Source organism: Diceros bicornis, chromosome 19 (genome assembly GCF_020826845.1).
Source record: "Diceros bicornis minor isolate mBicDic1 chromosome 19, mDicBic1.mat.cur, whole genome shotgun sequence".
NCBI classification, from domain to species: domain Eukaryota; kingdom Metazoa; phylum Chordata; class Mammalia; order Perissodactyla; family Rhinocerotidae; genus Diceros; species Diceros bicornis.
Window position 1 is genome coordinate 4,375,472 of NC_080758.1, and position 24,711 is coordinate 4,400,182.

Consider the following 24,711-nt stretch of genomic DNA (forward strand, 5'->3'; position numbering starts at 1 on the left):
CGGGGGGGAACTTATCTTGACAATTTCTATAAATCAAATTCTATTCCTTTGAAGAGCATTCTAAATTCAAAGATGTGCTTCCATGAGAAGCTTTTAGTAAAACAGGAGCTGGTGACTAGTTCAGGGCAAACTTTGAAGACCTGAAGACTGTATCTTACGCCTTGTATGAGTTTAGGATTCAAAAATGTTTTCTACATACATTGTCTCTTTCAATCTGACCTCTTGATAAAGCTATGAGGCAGGCAGGGCCAGCATTATCATGCCCATGTTATACACGAGGAAACTGAGGCTCAGTTTAAGGCTGGTTCCCCTCAGTGATTTGGTGGCAAAGCCAGGTCTCCAGATTCAAGCCCTTCTGCTGGGCTTCACAGGCACGCAACCTGAGCAGGTGACAGGGCCCCATGCTCAGAAGGGCCCCGTGCTTGGTTCAATGCTCTGCTGTTGCCATCTTGAAATTCTCAATACCTTGGAACCAGGAGCCCCGCATTTGGTTTTTGCACCTGGCCCTGCAAATCCTGCCTGTAGGCAGTCCTGCTCACAACTCTGTGGACTCCCCTTCTATTCCTCTACCCAGATCCCAGAAACGCCCACCATGTCTGGGACTTGACTGCTCCCAGCTCCTGGAACTCCTTGGCCGTCTTCCTCCTTCCCTCTGGGTCTGCAGCGTCTAAAGGGGCTGCCAGATTCCAGGTCGTTCTTGCCTCCCATGAATACCGGCAGCTCCTCCCATGCTGCTTCACATCCTGCTGAATAAATTAGTACCCAGCTCTATCAGTTCATCAAAGTCAAAATTCTCTAAAATGAGTTTAATTAAAACAAGAGGCTCTTGGGTTTTCTCAGATTAGATGTGATCAAACCCACTCAGAATATTAGATTTCTCTTTGCTCTTTAGCTGGGTCTCTTTGTCCAATTCCCTGCCCCTGATGGTGTCCAATTCTTGACTCAAAGAAAGAGAGAGAGAGAAAGAAAAAAAAGGAGAGAGGCAGGGAAGAAAATGAAGAAAATCCAAGTCCTTCCTGACACTCCTAACCCCCACAGATGTCTTATAAGTCCTAAAAGCTTATAAACATTGCAATTGATAAAAAAGATAAAATGAACTGTGGTCACTTCTGGCTACCAATTCTCAAGAACCCTGCGCAGCAAAGCAAAATAAAATGGCTATCTGAAAGGCTGATAAGGTCAGGTGCTGTTTGCTGGCTATGACCTTCTCCCCCTGGAGTCCTGGTCCAGCACTTCCAGGGCCGGTGAGGTCAGAGAGAGAGCTCTGCATGACCATGAAAGTGAACGGGATGGTACCAGGGGAAGGAGCCAACTCTCTCCCCAAATACCTCTCTTCCCGACTGCCTTGAACGTTGTATCTTCTTCGGATGGTCCCCAAACCCCACTCCTTCCTTAATATTCAAGCAGCCCCTGGCTCGCCTCGCTCCATAATTGACTTTAGATGAATTCTGCTTCCTGAACTGTGACTCCCTTCCGTCCTCTCCAGAGGTCCATGAAAAGCTGATGCGTAACCATGCATATCACACCAGTGAGAAAACCCACAAATCAGAGCAAACTTTTAGATTTTTTTTATTATGCATTTGACAGTTAGTATTTTCTGAGTGTTAGCACAATGAATGAATTTTTTCTCCGAGATATCATGTTGCCACAGAGCCAAACAGCGCACACGCGTTTTAAAAATGTAATTCAAGCTCTAAGGAATATGAGTTTGGATTCAGAACACAATTTAAAATCTATATGTATACAGTGGCTTTACTTTTACTTTCACAATAAATAATCGCTTCCCTAAACTGTACACAATCCTGCTAGCAAATCGGCCCCTTCCATTTCCCTGTGACAGATATGCATTTGTATACCTGTAATAACTTATGAAAGACTCAGAGAGAATTTAACATTTGGTCAAGGCGAGTGCTCTATCATTCGTCATCTTCAATGTCTCCACACCGCCACCTCGGCACACACTCTCTGTGCCGGGGGAGGCGGGTGTCCTCTCCCCTGTTCCAGACACTCATAGTCATCTCAGCCTGGCTATAAGAGCGCAGCTAAAGGAGATTGTGAACTACCAGGCATTACAGTTCACAGTTGCTGCCAATTATACAGATAAATAGGAATTTACATAATTTACAAAGAGTTTGTGTTCGTGGCTTATTTTGAAGCCATTCCCCAAAGATCCATATTTACTCAGGAAAGCAAGTATTCACTCTAACAGCCTTGAGCTGGGGCGCCTGTACCAGGCTTCCTGGGAACAAGGCCTATTATGCATTAGCCTGACTGTCTGCAAAAGGCGCAGAAAGTCAGTCAACTGAGCGAGAGCAAGCTCTCTGCTGTGTCCCAGGGCTCAAAACCCGCGGATATTAACTTTCTTCTTTTCTTGTCACAAATATCAAGGTTTCTTTTTTCCTTTTCGAGATACGTTCTTTTGGTGGGTACCAAGCACAGCTGAAAATTTCTATCTAAATCCTATAAGCTTCAAACTCATCAACTCCTGTGCAGCCACCATCCGCACTGCAAGCCGACGCCCAGCGGCCCCTCTGGCTCACCCGGTGTGCCAGCTCTCTGTGGGGACACGAATGTCCACATGCTCCCGCTGCATGCTGCATCTATTACAAGATGGGCACATTTTTACATTTGCAAAGAGTTAGCTTGGCGTCCACTTATTCTCCAGGAGAAGTCAAGTCGAGAGCCAGCGAGTGGCTTCCCAACGAGCCATACTTCTCCAAAAACAATTTCCTGCATGAAACTGGAGTCGGAGGTGTCAGGCCCCAGGGCACATCTGGGATCATTTTACCCATTAGAGAAACGGGGGTGGTTTGGATTGGGGCATTCTTGGGGTCGGGGTGTAGTGTCAAGTGAGAACCTTTTGAGTGGGTTTTCTCCCCAGGCAAAACTCACTCCTTGTCCTCCAAGGGGTGGAAATGTGAAGCATGTAGCAGCAGTAACTGAGGCCTTTCTAACACAGGAGGCTGCAGGCCCGTCCTCTCAAGGGGCTTCTGAAAGAGTGAGGAGAGCCGGCAGGCGAGGGCTGGGAGGTCCACTGCCGGGGGCAAGCACTGGGTGGTCTAGAGCCTACTGGCTGTGTCTGTCCTTGACTTCAACCTATCTTGGAGAAAGGGGGCAAAAGAAAAAAAAGAGGTATGTTACAAAAGAAGAGCTCTTTACTGGCTGAAAAGGGGCCTTCTCCCCGCCCCATCCCTAGCTCCTTTCCTGTTTTGAACTAAACCTCCTCGCCAGTGCTTCTCGGCAATTTCAGGGCCTGCCATCCACCTGGAAAGGTGTGAATATAATAACAGCAGATGTGGCTGGTGGGAGCTCTCCGCAGCCTGGTCCCATCTTTCATTATCACAAGCTCAGGACAGCAGCATCCGGACCTCTCTGAGAATGTGAATCCAGGTATTACTAACTGGAGTCTTGCAAGAAAGTAGGGACCGTGACTTATAAGAAAAGACTTTTTCTTCCCACGTAAAGCTTCTTACAAGGGCTTTCCACGAATCATAAAGACCTGGAAGAACCACCTTTCCGGGCCTCAGTGGGACACCTGTGCTTCTAGTCTCATCTTCTGAACATTTGACGGAGCAATAACAACCACAACAGCAAAAGCCACGTCATGCTTTCTCTGTGCAGGGCTCACTCGCCTTCCCTAAACATGCCCAGCACATTCCCACCTCAGGGCCTTTGCACTTTCTTTTCCCCTGCCTGAAGTCCCCTTCCCTCCCTCAACTCCCTGGCTCACCCCTCACTTCCTTCAGGTCTTTATGCCAATATCACCTGTCAGTGAGACCACCCCTGTCTACCCAATCCCAAATTGCAACCACCTCCAACACACTCCATCCTCATCCTGCTCTCCCGTCCTTCACACATCTCCCTCTGTATTTTACATATTGGTCTGCTGTCGGCTCCCCCAGTTTAAGCGCCATGAAGGCAGATCCTTTGCCTGGTTCCCTGAGGTATCCCCAACATCTAGAACAGTGTCTGGCACGTCACAGATGCTCAACAAATCTTTGCTGAAGGAATGTGTGAGTGAATGAATAAACGATGCAGTGGATGGATGGCCTGAATCCCATCCCTCCCTCACTGAGAGGAATTTGGGTTTGGGCAGGGAAGAGAGAAAGAGGAAAAGAATGAAGGGGCAATGTGGGGACCGGCTGGGCCTGACTGCTGCTCTCCTGGGGTCTCTGTGCCTCGCCCTCCTCCTCTTTCTCCATTGTCATTAGGGAGGCTGACGGGTCCCTCTCTGGACAACTAGAAGTGATCTGCCACCAATTTGGAAAGCCTCCTGTATACCGAGCATGGTCTAAGCTTCCCTTCATTGGTCCCTGTAGGAACCCAAGCCCCCCCAGGCTATTATTATGAACATAAATTACCATCCCATCACCGATGTGCGGGCAAGTCATTAATAACAAGTTCTGATTGATAGACTGACAAATAAACCCAGTCTGGCTGCGGGAAACCCTCAGGATCTCTCATACAAAAAAGACAAGCAGGTTAAAAAAAATAATAAAACGAATTGGGGGACATGGGGGGCCTGCTGCCAAGCTGCTGTGATTCACCTCTGTCCAGAATTGCTGCTGAAAAGAAGAAAGGATTTTTTTTTTTTTTTTAAAGACCACATGTTGCTTCGGGAGCAGAGGCAAAACATGGGCGCTGGTAGATGAGCCTGCCGGGCTTCTGAGAAGCAGCAGTCAGCTAGCTTTGTCGAGGCCCGGTGGAATCCAGGCCTGGACATCACCGCTCTAAAGCTACGAGGGGTCAGCTCCTAAGACACAGGGCGGGCTGGCCAGGGGCAGGGCAATGGCAGTGGCTCGCCACACTTCAGCCTGCTTCGTCCCAGAGAGGATCTACCGGAGGCACCATTGCCTGAGGTTGCAGCACCCCACGCACTGGCCGCCCTCTCAGACCAGAGGCCGCCCACACATCCTCCAAGCCTCCGAAGGTGTGAGGCCTCAGAAAGCAGCTTCACCTCCTCGGACGCAGGTCTCCGTCGGCCCTGCTGGCCTGCACTTCTTCTTTGTCAGGTTTTTCTGCTGCCGTTGAATTCCTGCGGGGAGAGAGCTGGTTTGAATGATCAAGGTGCATTTCCATGTGGCTGATGTTTCAGTGTCAAATTATGACTTCCTCTTCCCCACCAACGAACACATTAGTGAATTCCCCAAGGACCAAGTCTCACGCACGGTTTCTGAAGGCTGAGCACATGGTGGGTGGATTTCTACCAAAAGTGCAGCGTTGACTCACTCCCCGGTTATTCATCGGATGTTAAGGAGCCAAGAAGAAAAATGCAGATGGCACTGGGGTTTCAAGACAGCAGATCCTGGGTCCCTGACGACTCCAGCCCCTGCAGTGTTGAGAGCCCACCCTCTGTCTGCGTGTCTTCTGTATGTACGGGGGAGCACCTGAAGGCCCCATCCCACCAACACCAGCTCTTGGAAGGGGTTTTAAAGGGCAGCTCTGCCCAGCTGGGTTGATGAGTCTTGGCCCAAAGGAAAAAAAAAAAAAAGAGGATCGAGGAGCATTAAAGGAATACTTGTTAAGTGAAAACCAACTTAAACCCAAGGTCTGCTCATTTATTCAAGTCCACACTGATTCACAGGCTTCTCTCCAGCTAGAGTAGACTACAGGGTCTCAAACTCAGGGGCCTCCAGGCAGTCAGACTCTCCGGCCTTGCCTTGCCCAGGGGCAACTGATATCCGGAAATGAGTGAAACTAGAGAGGGGTGTCGTACCTGCCGACAGCTAGGGTTTGGGTACAGAAGCGTGCACAGGCCCTGTCGTCGCTCTCCACACAAGCGCAGCGTACCGTCCACTTCGAAGGCTGTGGGCTCTGCAGGAACGGCCCAGCGGACCTCCTGCTCCTGTAGTTGGACAGTCCATAGGGCACAGTCTGTCTGCAAAGGGCAGAGCAAGGTCAGGGCCACATCTAGAGGAGCATGCCCCCGCCTCCGGGCTCCCTGGGCACCTGTGGGGGTGGAGCTGGCGAGGGTCTGGGAGAGTGGACACGGGAATGAGTGACGCAGGTGCAGCAGGTCCCAGGAACCGGTGTTCACACCCTCACCCTGAGCTTTGGGTCTTAGGAAGTCTCTGGAAGGAATCGTTCACCTCCGTTTCCCCGTACTCCCAGAAAGTGCCCTGGGGCCAAGGGGATGGAAAGATGGGGAGGACCTGGGGGAAACGGACAGGAAATTCTGTGTTCTCCCAGCAGCCAGCCCCCTCGGGGAGGGAACCAAGCAGACGCCTGGTGTGTGCACATGTGGACTTCCCGTCTTTTCAAGACCCAACCCCGGCAAGCACGCCTCCGGTGCTGGCTTCCTCCAGGGCAGTTCTGGCTTTTCTCCCTGTACTCAAACCCCTGACTCTGACATTCTGGTTGACCCATATACTGGTCCCAGTCTTCGTCCTTGAGCCAACGCCTGGGCCTGGTCATCAATACCAATAAGACACCTTCCTAATTCTGCAGCCCAAGGCCGGCCGTGGCCCCGCCTCGCCTGGCACCAAATTTCTTCTGTGCACACATCAGCCTTGCAGTCCGCGCTAATGAGATTACGACAAACGCAATTACGGCCATTAGAGATGCATCCTGGCCTCGGAACATCGCTTCCTCAAAGAGACAAACATCAGAGGAAGCTTTGGTGGCCTGTGAGATACAGGCGAGGACAGAACTAGCCTTGGGAAAAGTCTTATTAACAAAGAAAAACAGCCTGAAACTTCACCCATTTGGTTTATGGCTGGAGCCGGGAAGAGAGTGATGGTGTCGTCCGGAGCAATAAACATTTAAATCTGTTTCTGATGCCCATGTGTGTGCAAACCATCACCCTCCAGAGAAGAGAGAGACTGCCAGGCAGTTCGCTGGGAAACAGTTAGAAGCATACGCTTAGGACTACTGAACAGGCTTTGGGGGACAAACTACTAATAACGAGAGAAAACTTATGTGGCCAGAAGTTACCTTTCCAATAAGTCTTGGCTTTCCTGCCAGTCCTCAAGATTAACCACCTTGGTTTCGGTAAGCCCCAGAGAGTATCACCTATCGTCGCCTCAGAGGGGGTTCTGACATCCTCTCTGCGTTTTCAAAACAAATCAAATTGAATTTACTTTAATTTGAAACACACGCCATGGAGGCTTTTTGGGGTGGTGAGTGCAGCAGGGGGTGCCCCATCGTGACCTTGGTATGGACTTCTTCCTTGCCTGGTTGGAGGCCAGAGCTCAGGAGTCTAACCACCCCTCTCCTCTCTGTCTTGCTCTCTTCTCCCCGCTCCTTCCCGCTCCAGGTGGCTGAGAAAGACGCTGTGGCGGGTTCCCTCCAGATCAAGGCAGGCCCAGTGCTGAGAGAAAGCAAGCAAGGTCCAGTCCTATTCTGAGCTGCACCTTTGCTAAAACCCCCTTTTTCCTCAGGAATGGGAAATGGGGGAGGGGGAGTGGCAAAACAATGCAGACATTGTTGTGAGGCCAGATTTGGCTAAAGGTATATTTTTCCAGTAATAGGGCCACATTAAATCTCTAAGTGTTGACATTAAACCCAGTCCCCCATTTCTTCGTGAAAATTACACACAAGGAATAACAACACTCCCATTTTTCCATCAACAGCAAGACCTGCAATTTTGAAATTGCTGTCAGCTGATTATGCATTTGTGTGCGCAGAGCTGCTCAACTTCAGCGAAAACACTCAAAAGTGTTTTAAGTAAGGAAACCAGGCAGTTGGTATTTGCTAATAGAGCAATGCTAAGTGCTTTCCCAGCAGCTAAGTGCAAAGAGCCAGTATGCAAAGGAGGCCTTGCAATTTTCAAAGAATGTTTACAGAGCGGCACAGCCCCTTCCCCTCCCACAGCAGTGCTGCGGCGCGGAAACTCTGGAGGTGTCCCGCTATATGTGCGCTCTGCTGGCTGACCTGGGGAGTGGGGGGTTGAGAGAAGCCGAGGAATTAGAGGACTTAAGAGAGGGTACAGACCACAGAAGGGCCCGCTCCACAAGAGTGCCAGTTCCAGTGGAGGCCCACCTCCCATAGACAGAAAATTTAAAGGTTTTAAATCAATCTGATAAGCTCTTAAATAAGAGAGTTCTATCCTCCTACCGGAACAAATATGGCTTCAAAACACCTTGGAAGTTCCAGCTTGAATTTAGAATTCTGGGGTTCTTGGGGTTCTGTGTTGGCACATGGCAGCCCAAGGAGACTCAGCACCTTCTCTCCTATTCTGCTTCATCCCACACCAAGGGGGCCCTCTTCCACTGCCATGTGGAGGCACTCCCAAGCTCCATCTGGCCCCCATCCTCCAAGGAGCCACCTTTGGCCACCCTCCAGGCTGTGGGAGACGTGCCTGGAGCCCTGTTCTGTCCCTGGATGTCAGACCCTGGAAGATACGTGCACAGGCCCTGGAAGTGGGCTTGGGGACATTTGGATAAGAGATTCAGGATCCTGAATACCTGGAGCACAGTCTAGAAGAAGCGGTAGACTCCCATAGACTCCCTGCAATGGGGCGCGAGACATGGCCGGAGGAGGGTCAGAGGCACCCCTCTAACCCACGGGGCCCAAGGCAGGGTCCTTCTTGTTCAGATCTAAGAGTGGATCCCTAGCTCCTCACGAGTAGAAGGCAGGTCTTCTACTTTTTTTATACCTGCCATGAACCCAGCACAAGGCAGAGCAAATGAAGACTGTTAACTGAGCAACTGGTAGTTAATTGTGAGTTAATCTAGTCTGGCAAGACTGGATTCTTTCCAACCTAAAAAATTCAGTACCATAAAATTCATTACAAAGAACTCCAACATTTTCCAAGCATCCACTGTATATACACCTAGTATTATTCTAAGTGTGATTGGGAAGAAATGCATTGCAGAAAGGCATATGCATGTTTGTGCCTCCAGGAGTTCACATGCTGGGGTATAAAAATGGCTACAGGAAAGATTACAAACCAATATATACTGGTATGTGCAAGGTACACAGAACACAGAGAAGATTACCAGGTAATGCCATTATGATGTTGTAAAGCACTTACATGATGATCACTCCACCCTCTTGACAGTTTCCTGATCTACAAAATGTTGTCGGATGGATTGAATGACACACTGCACTGCATGAAAAGTACTTAGCAAAGAGCTAGCAGCAAATTAATGTTAGCTACTGTTGTTGCTTATTTGGTTTGAGAATTCAAGAGAGTTGTATCAGACAGAAAAATCCCATCTACCAGGTCTGCATTTGAGATGTGTGACTAAGTAATAAAGACGGGTAACCAGAGTGCCACACGGCACAGCAATGCCATTCTCTGCCACACCTCATTTTGGCCAATCCGTCGTTCAACACTGCCTGTATAACAAGCACTTGTATTTCAGTTGTGTTGATGCTCTTTGTCATTTGCTGTTTCTTGAATGGTGAATTGGAAGGATCTAATGGTGGAACCATGAAAATGAAGTTCAGTTGGCTCAGAACCTTTGACCAGCCCTCTCTGACCAATTGCTTTAACCTACTGTTCTACAGTAGGGTTTGGAGAACGCGATTCTTCATAAAAGTAGGCAGTTCTTCCATCTGTTAATGTTTCAGTTATAACACAGGCTTCCATACAAAAGAGAAGCAGATGAGAAGATCAATTCAACTGCTCTCAGACAAAACAGAACACTCCTCCCGCATACCTACGTATGCAATGTCTAGTGTCGTGTGTCTTTGTGTAATAAATTGTCCCTGAAACGTATGTACTCAGAACATTCATTATGTGTTACACCAAACAGTGATGAGTGATGGTGATGTCAGAATCTTGTTTATCACAGTGTTCCTTATTTACCACTTTTTCCCAAATGTCACATATAAATGTTATTAAATATTAAACTTCCAAATCTCCCGTATTCATTCTTCATCTGCAGCTTCACACTGAAAGCACTTGATTTCTCTGTACAAGAAGTTTTTAAGTAAGGAAAGCTGACTTCTTTTTTTAAGATTCTGTTTTTAATTTCAGGATTGCCTTTTCATAAATGAATTAACCACCTCCGTCTTTCTGATCAGGACACTGGTTTCTACACCTGAAGTTTAAAGGAGGGATACAGATATTCACAAAGGCCCACCAAAAGCAGCCAAAGGAGCTTCCCTGGCCAAATTCTAAATTCTCAGGATAGTTTATCAAACTGTCGTTCCCTCAGACTCCCAGTTTTCATTTTCCCCCATTGAATAGCATTCAACAAATACTTGCTGAGTGTTTCTCAATGTGCCGGCACTGGGCTAGACTCTGGGGGGACATCCATGAACAAAGACAAGTGGCCCTCTACACACAAAGTTTTAACCTGGTACAGAGGTCAGCAAGTTGGCATTTTGTGGCTTCAATCAATAGAGGGTTTTTTTAAATCTGAAATTTTCACATAAACATCCCATTACCAGCTTCTCTCGAATAACTGGAAGTTATACTAATACCAACCCCACAATCCAACATGGCACAATTGCCTGGAGCTGAGTAATAAAGTCAGAGACTGCGCATAAGCACTTCATTTTGCCCTAGTCCCCACCACTCCCAAGAGTTTTACACCTGTCCTTCTTTGCTCACTTTTGTTACCTGGGCCCTCACGGACATTTGAGTTTACAGCCCCTGGTCTAGTGGCTTGTCACATAAAGCAAGGCCAGACAGATCATATGACACAGTGCCAAAATTAGTACTGGATACTATTTTTATAAATATAGTTGTTTTCAATTTTAAAAAGCCCAAGTTCTGACTATCTCCCCAACAAATAGAACATTTTCACTTCACAATCAGAATGTTAAGTGGATGAGCCACCTCCCTCAGTTCGCATTTTTACTTTCGAAATGGGAAAGCAAAGGCAATACTGCCTTTGGGCCCAGGGGACATACTGTACAGAAGGCATGACTTTCCTGACCTGTCCTGCGGCCGAGAGGAGGAGAAACAACTGTTTCCCACTGGGCAGACAGGCAGGAGGCAGCCCCCAGCTGCCAGGCACCAGCGGTCATTAGATACCACCTCCCACTGTTCCCCTGAGAAACAACTTCTAGACTCCAACACGCTTTCTAACTATGGCTCAATTTCAGAGTTTATTAAATTCCTTCCTTAGAAGGCCCCATTCACTCGCTCTCCCAAGCTTAGAAATATCTTCTTGGGCAAGGAGGAAGGTGTGGATTGCCTTCATTTACTATCTCTGTAACCTTAACCAGAAAGAACTGCTGGCTAAGAACTTTGTTCTAAGGAGTACGACAGGATGAAGTAACTATAGGAAGTGGCTGACTACTCAAAGGCCTATAAAAGCATCCATTCACTTCAACAAGCATCCAGTGGAACCCCCGCTGTGCACAAAGGCATGGAGGCAAAGGGGAACACAAGCTCAGAGACAGGAGTACCCCTATCAAAGGACTTAAAAGCCCAGAATTCTCTAGGGCCTGGGGCCAACGTTCATTGTTTTTGTCTCCTGGAATCCAATCTCTCATCTTTCCCCAAGGGAATTAACCCTCCCTCCTTGTGTGAGGCCTTGGTGAGCTTGTCAATCAGCATGCCTCACCTTCCTCAGGTGACCCAAGCTGGGTCAATCTGACTCTCTCTCTCTCAAAATGACGGAGTGAAGCAACTCCAGATCAGAAAATACCATGGAGTTGCTATTTGCCAGGTGGCCCCATCCTGCCTTGTCTGTTTGATTGTGCCCATGACCCCCAGTCCAGTCCTGGGACCTCTCCTTTCTGAGCCTGCTGCTTCTTCTCCCTCCCAGTCTGTGGGCTACCCTGCATCCTTCCAATAAACTTCTTGTATGCTGTGTTAGCTAGACTAGGTTTCTGTTGCTTCAACCAGTGACCTCTAGAGGAGCCCCGGAACTCACTTTCTTGAGATTGCTGCAACCATGATCTCTTGGGTTTAATAGAAAGACCCGGAGTCTCTCCAGTTGCCAAAGACAAGTAGAAATTTTCTTCATTGCAACAAAACACAAAAGAGTGCATTCAGAATCAGGACAAAACCCAGCACACTAAGCTGGCTGGAGTCCTTTCTTCCCAGGAGTGCCCACTGTGAGATGTTTGGTTTGGATCACACCGTCCTTCGGGCAGGTGGAAGCAAGCACGCTATCCAACACTCAGAGCCCAGCCCCCAGACACTTGGTTAACCGCCTCAGAAGTCTTATCCTCCAGCACACTTATTCCTTGTCCACTCATCGAACGCTTGTGCAAGTCTGCTGGGCCAGGCCTCATGCCAGACGATTACAGGGTGCTCTTCCAACCTCCAGCGAAGAAAAATAGGCCAGGAAATACAGCTCCTCGGTGACCCTGTTATACCAGCAGAAAACACACACACTCCTGGTTCTAAAGAATATTACACAAACTTTATGCTCACAAACAATGTAAAGTGAACTGGCAATTTGTAGCTTTACTTCCGCTGCAGAAAATCCTCGCATCTTTAAGTCCGAAGACCTCAAGATTGCTCATCTAACCACCCGCCAATGTGGAAAGTCCTCCTTCCGCAGCCCTGGGAAACAGCTGATGACCCTGGAGTATTTGGAAATATCAAAAGAATGAGCAATGGGCTGCGGGTTGGTGGTTAGCTTTTTTAAAAGACATCCCTCCCCCTCCCCACAAAAAACACAACTTTTGGGTTTATCCAGGACTTGGCTGTTTGGGAATTTTACCAGACTCATATGCATTTGCAAAGAGAATGTTGAACTCTGACCCTCACCAATCAGACCCAAGAACCGGGGTTGTTTCTTCACCTATGCTGCAGGTGTGTCTTCCTTCCTGTCCCCAGGGGGTCAGCAACAGCTGGACGTTGTCCAGCTGGAATCACTGACTGTTTCTGCCTTGTTCACCTCTGCACTCAGGGCAGCCAATGCAGTGTCTGACTCAGAGTGGGTGCTCAATAATACCTCAATATCAGTAAATATCTGTTAAGTGAATGAAGGAAGATAGGAGGTCTAAATTAGCCATTGCTTGTAGGTCACACCCAATCTCCCAAATATATAGAGTTCTTGGTTGATTGATTGGATTTCTACTATTGCAGTCCTCAATGGGCCCATCCTTGAGGGTTTTCCTAGAAAGAATACGGTCTCCAGAGTACTTGAGTGGAGGAACTGTGTCTTGATAATAACTCCTGCAAGCCACATCAGCACCATGATGGAGAAACCAGGTAGCACAGACGGGTGAGGCATCAGAGGCTTCTCTAGGCTGGCAGACCCAGGTTTCTGGTCCAAATTGAAGAATAACTCGCTGAGAGTCCCTGGGTGAGCGCCTTCCCTCTGGGCTTGAGAAATGAAAGGGCTGGATCTCTGGAAAGGTCTGTCCAGCTCCAAATTCCCCCTAGAGATTCTCAAATGCCCTCACTGTCACTTGATCATCTCCAAAGAACACAATCACTAGAGAAGGCCTTAGCCCTTCACTCCAGCAATAAAACCACAACTAAATGTGGGGTCCCCGCCCTGCCCAAGCTAAGAGGTTCCCTGGATCTCACCAAATGTATTTAGAAAGCTTTGGCCTAAACTGTTTATACTCTGCCATGCCCTATTACCATATAACTGAGCTTAAAAATAACCCCAAAGCCACAGACTATCATCACATCAGCTCACTGGAACACAGGAACATCCCTCCCTAACACAGGCTCACACACACTTAAGATATTTGGAAGAAGCACAGGGTCGAAGGAAAGGAGAGCAACAGAAAAATCCTTCTGTCTTTGTTGCGCGGGCTGAGATCTTCAAGACTTACAGCTCAAAAAAAAGTTAGGGAAACAAACACCTCCGATATGTGGGGAATGAATCCATCCACGGAATCCTACAGATTAGCTGGTCTCCCCTCCATCTGGTACAACCCAAATGTGTCCATATGAGTTAGGCTAGAGTTTCTCTTCCCCACCCCCAGTGACCCTGACGAATTCCAGGTCGAATGTAGGCATGAGAAATCCACGTCTGTCTGGCATGGCCTCATTATAACTTTATGCAAAGCTGCAGACAGATGTGGCTCAAAATAGTTCCCAGCAGTGGAAACAGAAGGGGTAAAATAAGGAGCAGGTATTTTTTTAAGGATGGGGGTATTTGTAGGGAGATAAAAAAAAAATACAGACTTCATTACACATCCCTTTAAACAATCCACTGAAAACAAGAGAAGACGCCCTTGCCAATTTTGAGGAGAATTCACCGTCAGGATGGAAAATCCTACTGAACAAAGATATATTCGCCATCACAACGATATAAAGACGCTCATTTTCCTCCTAATTTTATTGTTCATGCCCTTGTGCCATGCCCTTTTGGCAGCTCTGATTGACTGATCATTTATCTCAAACTAAGAAGACTTGAGTCCCTACAGAAGTACAGACGTTATCCCCAGACAAGAATTAGGGTGAGGCGAGGAGGCAAGTTGGGCAAGCACAGGGTCAGATCCTGCCTTTACTAAAAATGTTCATATTTTGTTAATTATGAAACTGTTGCAATAATTTTGATTTTTCAAAATACTGCATTAACTTTTATTTATCTTTACTACTGACTTGACACCTCCTCGAATGCTGCACCTGGTGGAGTATATCACTTGCCTCACCGTACTCTCAGCCCTGCAAGAAACCCACGGAGATCAGATTTACACAAATCCAGGAAAGAGATACACACCTCTGTTTCCTCACTGACTTGCTTCTGACTTCTGGCAAAGCTGCTTTACACTCCCCAAGTTGTGGGCGGAACTGTCCGCCCGTGGGCCACTCTTGCCCTCGCTGAGAAAGCACCGTGACGTCTCAGCCACACCAGCCTCTGCGCCTTTCTCATGGACTCATGAAATGAATCTGTTTCTGTTTTTTAAATACTGAGCTGGGGCACAGGGCTGCCTGGCTGCCCTGGTCTAGAGTTACTGTTTATTAAGACCTCCTGCTAAGTGGGCCCTGAGAAGGCCATAAAAGAAAAGGCCTGTTTCTCCAGGCCTTTGAACGTCACCAAGTTCTCCGAAAGCTCTCGGCTCCTAAGACTCTGAGCTGGGGCAGAGGAGAAAGGCAACCGGGTGCCTTGTCCTGCTTGCCCCTGGGAGACTTGGTGGGTGAGCAGGAGTTTAGAAGCACGCCAAACTGTGTCTAGACAAGCAGCTCATCCATATTGTGGCCATTGTCTGGATTTATTTTCCTTCTAAGTAAAATTGGTTCCTATCCCAAATAGAGGAAAAGTGTGTGTGTGTGTGTGTGTGTGTGTGTGTGTCCCATTTTAAGGAACTCTCCATTACCATCTGACACATGACATAGAATGAGCATGGGTCATTTCCTCACTGTAAACAGCCAATTCATTTGCTATGTGCTAGAAAGCTGAGCAGTGGTTACACGAGGCTACCTGGAGGTATGAACGGGGCCTCTCTCCAGCCCCCATCGGACGCGCTGAGATGCTGCGGATCCAGCTGGAGTTATAAAGCCGTGCTGAGTTCCAGCCACGGCCGTGGGGCCTCCGTAAGGAAAGCACTGTTTGCTGCCCAGCTTCCTTTGTTTTAAATTCTTACAAGAAACAAACCTCACCAGAGATGTCAGAGCCTTTCATCTGCCTTCAGATTTAAGGCCAAGTTCCTAGCTGCACCATCCCTTTCATCTAGCAGAAATCCAAATTCTCCCTCTGGGGTCATGTAGGGTCACAACCTCTTTGTATCAAGTTTTCTTGCTGCAAATCCAACTGCCTCCCAGCCTCAAGTCCCTCTCTCATTGCGTGAGGATCAGCTGCAATTCAACTAAGCTCATCGTTGCTCCTGGACTTTCCCTCACCTCCTCACACCCACTCTCAGAAAAGAGGGCTTTTGGTCTGAGTGAGCCCAGCAGAAAGGTCACCTTGTGTGAGCCGACTTTTCCAGCAAACTCTGAAATTTAGCCTCAAGGCCCTCAAATTTTAAAGACATATCTGGCTGCAAAATGTTCTAACAGAGGCTACTTGAACTCAAAACTAAGGTTTAAATGCACGCTAGATTTCCAAGGAGAAGACAGAAACGATTACATGGGGGAAGAAACTCAGAGTAAAACCACGATCAGCCAGAGCCCCGAGTGCAGGATAATTTTTAGTCTGGCAGATACCATCTTCTCTTATGGGTCCTTAGTTATATATCATTTTTCATAAACAGATGTCAATAGTATTTCCTGGGATCGCTTCCTGGTTACCCACCCTTCAGGTCTTGGGCAGTGCTGGGTGAGATTGGAAATGAGGGTCCAAGGGCCCCAGAGCCCTATGGGTTCCTCGGTATGCAAATTGCAAGGATTATGTCTACTCAGCTGGACTCGCTGGGTAAGAACATAAGAACGCAGACAGACCCCTTTCCACGATTTCATCACGAGGCCTTTAACAAAGAGGTTCTAAACAGATCATTCAAATTATCCTGATGTGCCAGATCCCAGTCACTGCCCCTACCTCGCCATTTAGTGGAAAGAGCTCCAGGCTAGAGCCTTCAGAGAACACCATGCCCCATTCCTCAAATATTCCAATTATTTACCGAAGAAGCAGCCATAGAAAACAAGAAAAGAGGGACGGAAAGGGTGGTACCAAATCTCATCTAGCCTAGAACAACCTTTGGCCACCATCATCCTTATCAAGCTGCTTATCAGCAGCAGAGGCAGCCAGGCACACCTTTTCCTAGGGGCTGTAAACCTTATGTAAATCGAATACTAATAGACTGTCCACCAAGCACCATAGAGTCCTGAAGGACTGTGGTGTACCGAGGGTGCAGGCTCGCTCAGAGTTACTCCAGGAGGCTGGGCAAGACCAGGGTTGGATGGTCCGAGAGGCCAGCCTCAGCAGTGCTTGAGAAAGAACGTCCTAACTCAATGGCATCCTCCAACCACAGAATGGGACATGGCAGACGAGATCCCCGGCCCTGGCCCAGGAAGGGTTTATGCAGGCCCAGAGTTTGCATAGTTATCTCTATGCTCATGCAGTACTGAGTGTCCACTAGAGTCCAGGCACTGTGTTGAGCATGTCCCATGTGCTTTCTCATACCATCCTCACACATCTTTACTCGTAGGAATCATGGTCAACATCAGCACTGGCCATCATCCCCATCATCTGCATCACCGAGATTATCACAAAGGCCAGAAAGACTCTGTCCCTCTGCCTCAACAGCTGCATCTCCAGCAACAATACTCCCAGTCCTGGCTCACTGGTCGGGTGACCGTTATCAGGGTCCCTGAAATCACAGGGAGGACAGCTGGCTCCACATTAGCAGGAGGCTGGGGTACCAGATCCATCCATTCCACCAGGATGTTCTAAAATTTGCAATGTCCCTTCTTGGAGACATGCTGACATGCCTTTCTTGAACAACATAGATAGCAAAAATGAATCTGTTGAATTGTTGCCTTTTTGTAGTAGAACACATCAAAATACAAGTTTAAATGTTTTGTTAATTATTATTATTTTTTTAATTTTTTACTCTACTTCTTTGGGGAGGAAAAGAACCCAAAACAAATGTCATTCCTGCTGGATTGAGCCGGCATGGCATGCTTCAAGCAGCCGGGGTGGCCAGGTTGGTTATCTTGTTAGGCCGCTATCCTAGAGTCAGACTGTTGTCTGCACCTTGCAGAAGGGGCGCAGAGAGAGGGCGGCTCCACCCCCAAGCCACGTGGTGAGTCAGAGCCAGGACTCAGGGCAGAGCTCCTGGGTCTGGAGTCTTCCCACGAGCAGGGATTGTAGAGCCCAGATTTTCCACCACACTCATGAGTTCGAACATCCTGCACTGCTCTTTTCATAAATACCTTCCTACTCATCAGTCCATGTGGCTCAGGTTTTTCTTTGGAAAACACGGTCACTGTCACAGCATCACAATGCCTCCCTTGTTATGTCCTTGGAGGGATTAACAGATGGCAGGTTCCCTTAATTCTAGGGAACAAAGTGGGGAGAAACACAGTGGGGCTCCTTGCTGGTGTCCTGCAGCTCCATCAACCATCTGATGGACTGGCTTCACTCTCCAGCCAGGTGTACGGTGGCAGGCATGGAGGGGCTGGCCTGCTGTGGGGTATAGTTAGAACCAATAGCCCTGTGATGGTTAATTCTATGTGTCCACTTGGCTAGGCCACGGTACCCAGATATTTGGTCAAATACCAGTCTAGATGTTGCTGGGAAGGTATTTTTCAGACGTGAGTAACATTTAAATCCGTAGACTTTGAGTAAAGCAGACTACCCACCATAATGTGAGTGGGCCTCATCTAATCCACTGAAGGTCTTAACAGAAAAGACAGAGGTGCCCTGAAGAGGAAGGAATTCTGCCTCCAGAATGCCCTTGGACTCAAGACTGCAACATTAACTCCTCTTGTGTGTGTGTATAGTTATATAGATATATATATCTACACACACACACACACACACACACACATCCTATTGGTTCTGTCTCTCTGGAGACCCTGATGAATACAATCCCCCACTACATTGTAGGATACTTCTGTTTTTCAAGTGTACTCATGGAGAACAACTCCAAGTGTACAAATACACAAACACATGGCCTACCTGTTCACTACCTCTCCCCTTGTTATCATATTCTTGGCAAATTTTCCATGACCATAAGATGGGATGCATTTTTCTCTGATTTGGAGTTTTGTTTTTGTTTTTGTTGGCAATGGTGGGGTCGTTTGGGGGAGGGTTGGACAGTGAGGGCTTCCCGACATGGACAAGGAAAGTCACAAAAATCCCACCATCCCATGGACTAGCTGTGATCGCAGCCGCCTCCACACGGGCAAGAAGTGCAGATGCGCAAAGACACACTTGGTTCCTCTTTGGGGCCATGGACATTCTGGAGGATATAATGGAAGTCATGGGCAACAGCCCCGGAAAAATCCACACTCTCACACATGTCCACAAGGATGTACAGGCCTCTGGAGCGCATCCCGCACCCTGGAACAAGAAGCTTCATTCATGGGAGAAAGCATTGCAGACTAGAAGCTCAGTGACAGCAAAGACAAGGAAGAATCACCAGGCGACAGGACTTAACCAAAAGTCAACCAGCACGACTGAGTGTCTACTACCTGCTGGGTGCTGGCAGAAAGGGCTGACCAGCTCAGGTCCAGAAGAACTAAGCAGGCAGGAGAACGTGGGAGAACCAGAGAACCTCAGATCTTATACCTGGAAGATACTTCAGGGAGTAACTGGTCTCCTGAGCCTTAACCAGACGTTCACTTTCCACATGAGATGCAAAACAGGTCTCGTGGGAACTCCCTATGTTACTCCTGCAGGAAACTTTTTAGGTCCTTAAATGTAGTATAACGACCATATGCATAGAGTGCCTGCAACCTTGCAAACGTCCTTCCGAGACAGAGCAGGATTGCGACTGGAGAGGCAGTAGGAGGAAAGACACCAAAAGCTGAAAATCACCCCGAGTTCAAGACTCGTGATTAAGGCACAAGGATCAAGACTCCAGGTTCCCAGAGCAGCCAGCGGCAGGGATGGGTCGCAAATCACACACTGGAGAAGATTCGAGAGACCAGGTGGGTCTGCCAAAGGAGAGAGGGTGACAGCTAGGGGAGAGAGCTCAAGAGATGGAGCTGTGCCAGAAGAGGGCGGACAGGACCTGGAAAAGGCCTCATTACCCACCACCATCGTCCCTTTACCTCAGTTCAGTAATTGTTCAGATTCTTCCATTTCTCCAAAGGCCCGTTCCCTGCAGCCCATTTTCTCGCATTGCTATCTTGCCCAAGATGTCTCAAAGATGGCAAATGGGCCTTTCTGTCTACATATCAACAGAGAGTTTTAGGAACGAAGGAAGAAAGGAAAGAAGGAGGGAGAGAGGGAGGAAAGAAAGACAGGAAGAAAGAGAAAGACCATCCAGAAAAGTCTTCCTTACAAAAATTATTTTCTTGTCTAACTTTGAAACACTCAAGTCTGGCTATTGTCATTTTTGTTTCCCACATAGCTCAAGGGACTCCCAAACACCATCTTTAATCCTTCTTTCCTAGTGTTTAACACGAATCAGGGTCAGGGAGGCAGGGAAGAGGTAAATCACCCTGTGAGGGAGCGTGAGCGAGCTGGCTGGCCTGGAACAAGTCAAAGAGCCAGGCTTCAGCACAACTGAAATCATGAGACAGGACTTCAGACAGATTGTGGGGTGTTGGCTTGGCCTCTCAGATGCATTTCAAGCAATCGCTTCCGTTCGGCCAGTGCTCAGGGCTGGGCAACAGGCAGAGAGGTGAGGTGGTCTCCAAATCCTCTCCTTCCTCCCCTCTGTCTCTCTGCCCCAAGGCCCCCTGCCCTGAATTTGGTTGGCTTTCCTCTTTCTCCTTCTAGATTCACAGCTGAGGATCTAGCCAAGGCAAGACTCAGTCCCGTTGTTGACTGCCCTGGGTCTTGGTTCTGTGAAGCTAATTTGGTCAGATCACTATGCCAGGAGGGTAAGAATCAGAAAGAGCAAGTGTTAGGGTGATGCGGCTGTAAGAAAAGGTGACCCTAATCACTGTTGGAGAAGAGAAGGCGATCAACGGCAGCCCCATCCAGGAGCCTCCCCAACAAACACACCACTGCACCTTCCCCATGGAGGACAGTGGGAGGAGGACAGGGAGGGCCGCCAGCCTCCCTACTGTGGGCTGACGGTATGTCTAGGAGTCTGATCAGACACAGCTCAGCAGGCAAATTCTACCATCAGCTACATAATTTGTGGGGCCCAGGATAAAATGGGAATGCGGAGCCCCTGCTTCATAAATTATTAAGAATTTCAAGACGGCAATCACAGAGCATTAAAAAGAGTGCGGGTCCTTCTGAGCCCCAAACACTCAGCCTGCTGGCTGAAGCCAGACTGTCTGCCATGCTGGCATAATGGGGTGACTTTCCAGATCTAGCCCACATGTAGTTAGAAGTGTTGTCACCTGGTTTGAAAGACATCTGACCCTCAGGTTTACCCTCCTTTGCACTTCATTGTCGAGGTGTCCATGAAACAAGGTGGATAAGTGAGCCCCATCGAAGCTGTGACCCAGAGAGCTCAGAGGTTAATGGGCTTGGGGATGAAGGAAGCCATGAGGGACATGATTCAAGGTGGCTCTAAACACAGTGGCAAAGTCACCTTTCCAGGCCAAGGATTTCCGTTCACAACCAGCTCCTCGATAAGAATCCCTAGTAGGGTGCAAGGAGGAGTCCCAAGAGATGCCAAGAACACGTAAGGAACGGAGTGTAGAGACATCTGGTCCCAGTCCAGACTTTAGAGATCCAAAAGGCAAAGCCCAGACGGCTGGTGACCAGAGCAAGGCCAAGCCCCCCACTGTTTGCAGGACAATGTTTCTGCAGAAGGGGTTCCCTGCTGCTGAGGACGTGAATGGGGAAGCCGTCAGCTCCTCCCCACAGCAGAGCACTCTCCCCACGGCCTCAGGAGAGGGTTGACTTTACAGCAAGGCAGACACCAGGACTAACAGGTGGTACCGTCTCAGTCCCACAGGAAGAGAGTTTTTAAGGACTGGAGGGGAGAAGGAGAGGCCACCTGTGGCTGTGGCAGTGGACCACAGTGGGCCACGGCAGCCAGCCTGTGGTAGGACCGGTCGGCACTCCACTCCTGGGAGGAAAGGAGCCTGGTTGGGGCCCATGGAATTTCACCCTGACTGGGCAGGTTCCACCAGGCCCTGCCAAGCCCACCCCTGTGCTCCCTGGAGAGCAGGCTGCTTTCAAGGAATTTAAAACTCCTTGGAGCCTGGCAGGGTCAGGACAGGGGACAGGCCCACTCAGCCCCTGGGGCAGGAGATAACTTTTGGGGCTTCCTCTGTCTCACAACAGAGGCTCAGAGGGACTTCTCACGTATCTGATCCCTCTGGTGGCTCATCTCACTGGGAGGGAAGGCTCCCCCTTCCACCTGATCAGAAGCTCTGGGATTGGGTTTCTCCTGGGCCAGGCCCTTAAAGGGGATGGGGGTCACACCTCTGACCTTCAGACTGGACCTAGGCTGGCAGGAGACCCCAGCAAGAGCTGAAGGCTGTGCCAGGGCAGGCTCTGGGCTGACCGTGCTGGGGCAGGACGAGGTCCTGTGGAGCGTGAAGAGGTGGCCTGGCCCGTGGGCCCCCACCCTCTGGGTCACATGCCCCACCCCCAGGAGGACTCACTCAGGGGTGTTGATCCAGATGATGTCCAGGTGGCAATAGTAGACACACTCCTTGTCTTTGTAGGTGAAGCAAGTGCAGCGCCTGGCTCGGCGGGGCACAGGGTCCCCCTGGACCGCCTGTTCCCCAAACCAACCTGGTCCCTGCTCCTGCCCGGGGCTTCTGGGACTTGGACCCTGCGCTGCCGTCGTGGCCGCAGTCTCCTCGCTGTCCCCCTCAGATCTGGCTGCTAGGGGACCCCGGGATGCGCCGCTCCTGCCAGCATCCCCAGGCTGGGGGCGAGGCACCAATCCTGCAGGAGGCAGATTGAGGGCCCCTGAGCTCTTGAGTGCACAGGCGCCCGACACCCGCCATGCCCAAAACCTGGGGGAGGGGGCAGCCAAACTTGCTGCAAAGTTTGCAAGCTGGTTGCACTGTCTGTAAAGTCTCCAAGCTATGCCAAACGTTCTGAAAAGTCTGCAAAGCTATGTGCAGTTTCTGAAAAGTTTGCAAGTTATATGCAGACTTGGCGAAAAGCTTGCAAGCTATTTTCACTTTCTGCGAAGTCTGCAAGCTATTTGCACCCGTTGAAAACCTGCAAGCATTTTGCACACTTTCTGAAAACTTTGCAATCATTTTGCACAGTTTCTGAATAGTTTGCAAACTTTTTGAAAAATTCCCAACTTCATGAAGAATTGACCAAGTCGGCTCAGGGCCACAGGTCTCCAGCCTGTGCGTGGGCTGCAACCCCCAGAGCCCCTGGGGTAGTCCGTGCGCTCCGCTTCTGCCCCCCAGCCTTCCCCCAGGCGCCTCTAAGGGTGGCGAACCCAGGCAAGAGACTGCTCCCCGCAATGCACACCTTCTCCGCGCCCCCCCATCCCAGGGTCCTTTTGTGTGTTCTCGCGCCAGGAGAGGCGCGCCGCTCCGCCCGCTTACCTGCGGCGGAGGCCACTGTGAGCCCAAAAAGGAACCACAGCCCCAGCTCCATGAACCCCGATCAGGCGCGGCAGCACCGGGCCAGGAGGATGGGTGCCTGTGGCCGCGAAAGGGCGCTCGGGCCGGACAAGCGGGCCTCGCCTCCAGCTGTGGGGGTTCGAGGCCGGCCGCTGGCTCGCTGCGTCCCGGGCTCCGGCCAGGAGTTGGCTGCGACGATCACAAACTTCAGAGCGCGCTGCCCATCTCTGCGCAGGGCTGGCCGGCTGTGGGCTCGGGCTTTTCTGGCTCCCGCACCACCCCCCTCGGCTCCCCGCCCCCCGGAGGGGCTGGAGCTGCCGCGCTGGGCCTTTGAACCCGGGGCGCACGGGGGTCGCCTTCTAGGCGCGGGGGGAGCCGGCCAGGAACGCAGAGGCCCGCGGCGCACCCAGCACAGCGAGGGGTGGGGGCGGCGCTCCGGGCCGGGTGCGATGGGGTGGAGTGGGGTGGGGGCCGGGACAGCTGCCGGAAGGCCACGCGCGCACACACACACTCACACACACGCACACGCGCGGGCTCACCACCCCCACCCCTGCCGCTCTGCTGCCCCAGGACCTGTAGCTCCCACCCCCAGAACAATAGGAGAGATAAAGGCTGCTGTAGAAAGGCTGTTATCTTTCATCTCAGGGTCTAAGGGAAAGCAACATTTCTCAATGTTCACCTAATGACACCGTACCCTTGCACAAGACCTGGCTGCCAAGGCCCTGGGCGAACTTTACACTCGTGACTCAGGCACGGGCGGCGTCTCCCTGCCTCTCCCAGGAGCTCAGAGCCAGGGGGTGTGGGCAGTGGCCCCAGAGCAAAGTCAACCGAGAAGCAGAGTTAGCGGTCCTGGGGTGCTGGGACTTGCTCACAGCTCCCTGCACAGGGGGTGGCTTCAGTGAGAGGCAGGTTCCTCTCCCAAGGCAGAGGGCTTCCAGCATCCCCTGTGTTTCCTTCACAGTCTTCCAAGTCCAAGGTGCGGGAGGCTCTCCCCGCTCACCCAAGACCTGTCTGCTGCCCTGAGCAGCGCGGATTATTTTGTTCTCACCAACACCAAATGCACTGAGAATGGTGCCTGGGCGCATAGGAAGCCCTCAGGAAAGATTTGTGGATGACTGAATGAATGAATGCTTCCCAGGGACTAGGCCCTGGACTGCTGAGCTCTGAGGACACCAAGAAGCCCTTGCGGCCCCTCTGTTACCAGAGTTCCCTGAACAGAGGGAAGGACACAAAGAGAGACAGCGCTCCAAATAGCATCAGGCAGTTCCCTCGTGACCACTGCCTCCCTCTTCAGCGTGGATTGGACTGGAGCTGGTCTTTGCTGGGAACCTGGGGCGTGCCAGGAAGTCACCGGCCACACAGAGGAGGAGAAACAAGTCTGAGGCCCTGGAGTTGCTCCTCGTGTCTCAGGGCACTTGTGGTCGACTTCAAACGTGTCCACAGATCTTCCAACACTCTCCTGTAAAAGGTGGAGTGGAAAACCACCCCACTCCCCCTTGGCCTGAATGCCCTGCTTCTAAAACATCGAATGCAGCAGAAGTGACAGGAGTGACTTCTGAGGTGAAGTCATGAAAGGTGCTGCAATTCCCCCTGACTCTCTCTGAGGATACTTGTCCTCTAAGCACAGCAGCTAGCTGTGGAAGCCCAAAGGACCCGCGTGGAGAGGTCACATGCAGAGACCTACGTGGAGAGAAACTGAGGCCTCTCGGTCCACAGCCGACGCCAACCACTGGGATGTGAATGAATGCGCCTTGAGGTGATTGGAGCTCCCCGCCTTCAAGACTTTCATCTGAGGACTAGCTGTCTCCCCCTGCCCTTCTGAATTCTGACCCACAGAACCC

General features: G+C 50.1%; 1 protein-coding gene across 2 annotated transcripts; it reads right to left on the reverse strand.

Moving 5' to 3' along the window:
• Positions 1 to 1,553: 1,553 nt before the first annotated feature.
• Positions 1,554 to 23,384, reverse strand: EDN3 (endothelin 3). 2 transcript variants are annotated; one of them, XM_058562386.1, is made up of 5 exons: positions 22,853 to 23,384; positions 21,941 to 22,229; positions 5,717 to 5,878; positions 4,958 to 5,035; positions 1,554 to 3,100 (listed from the first exon to the last, which is right to left on the reverse strand). In XM_058562386.1, exons 1-5 carry the CDS (start codon positions 22,902 to 22,904, stop codon positions 3,097 to 3,099), a joined length of 585 nt encoding a protein of 194 aa, XP_058418369.1. In that variant the 5' UTR covers positions 22,905 to 23,384; the 3' UTR covers positions 1,554 to 3,096. The 2 variants fall into 2 exon arrangements, with proteins under 2 accessions (XP_058418369.1, XP_058418368.1); XM_058562385.1 differs by having other exon boundaries at positions 1,554 to 3,096; positions 22,853 to 23,382.
• Positions 23,385 to 24,711: the final 1,327 nt, after the last annotated feature.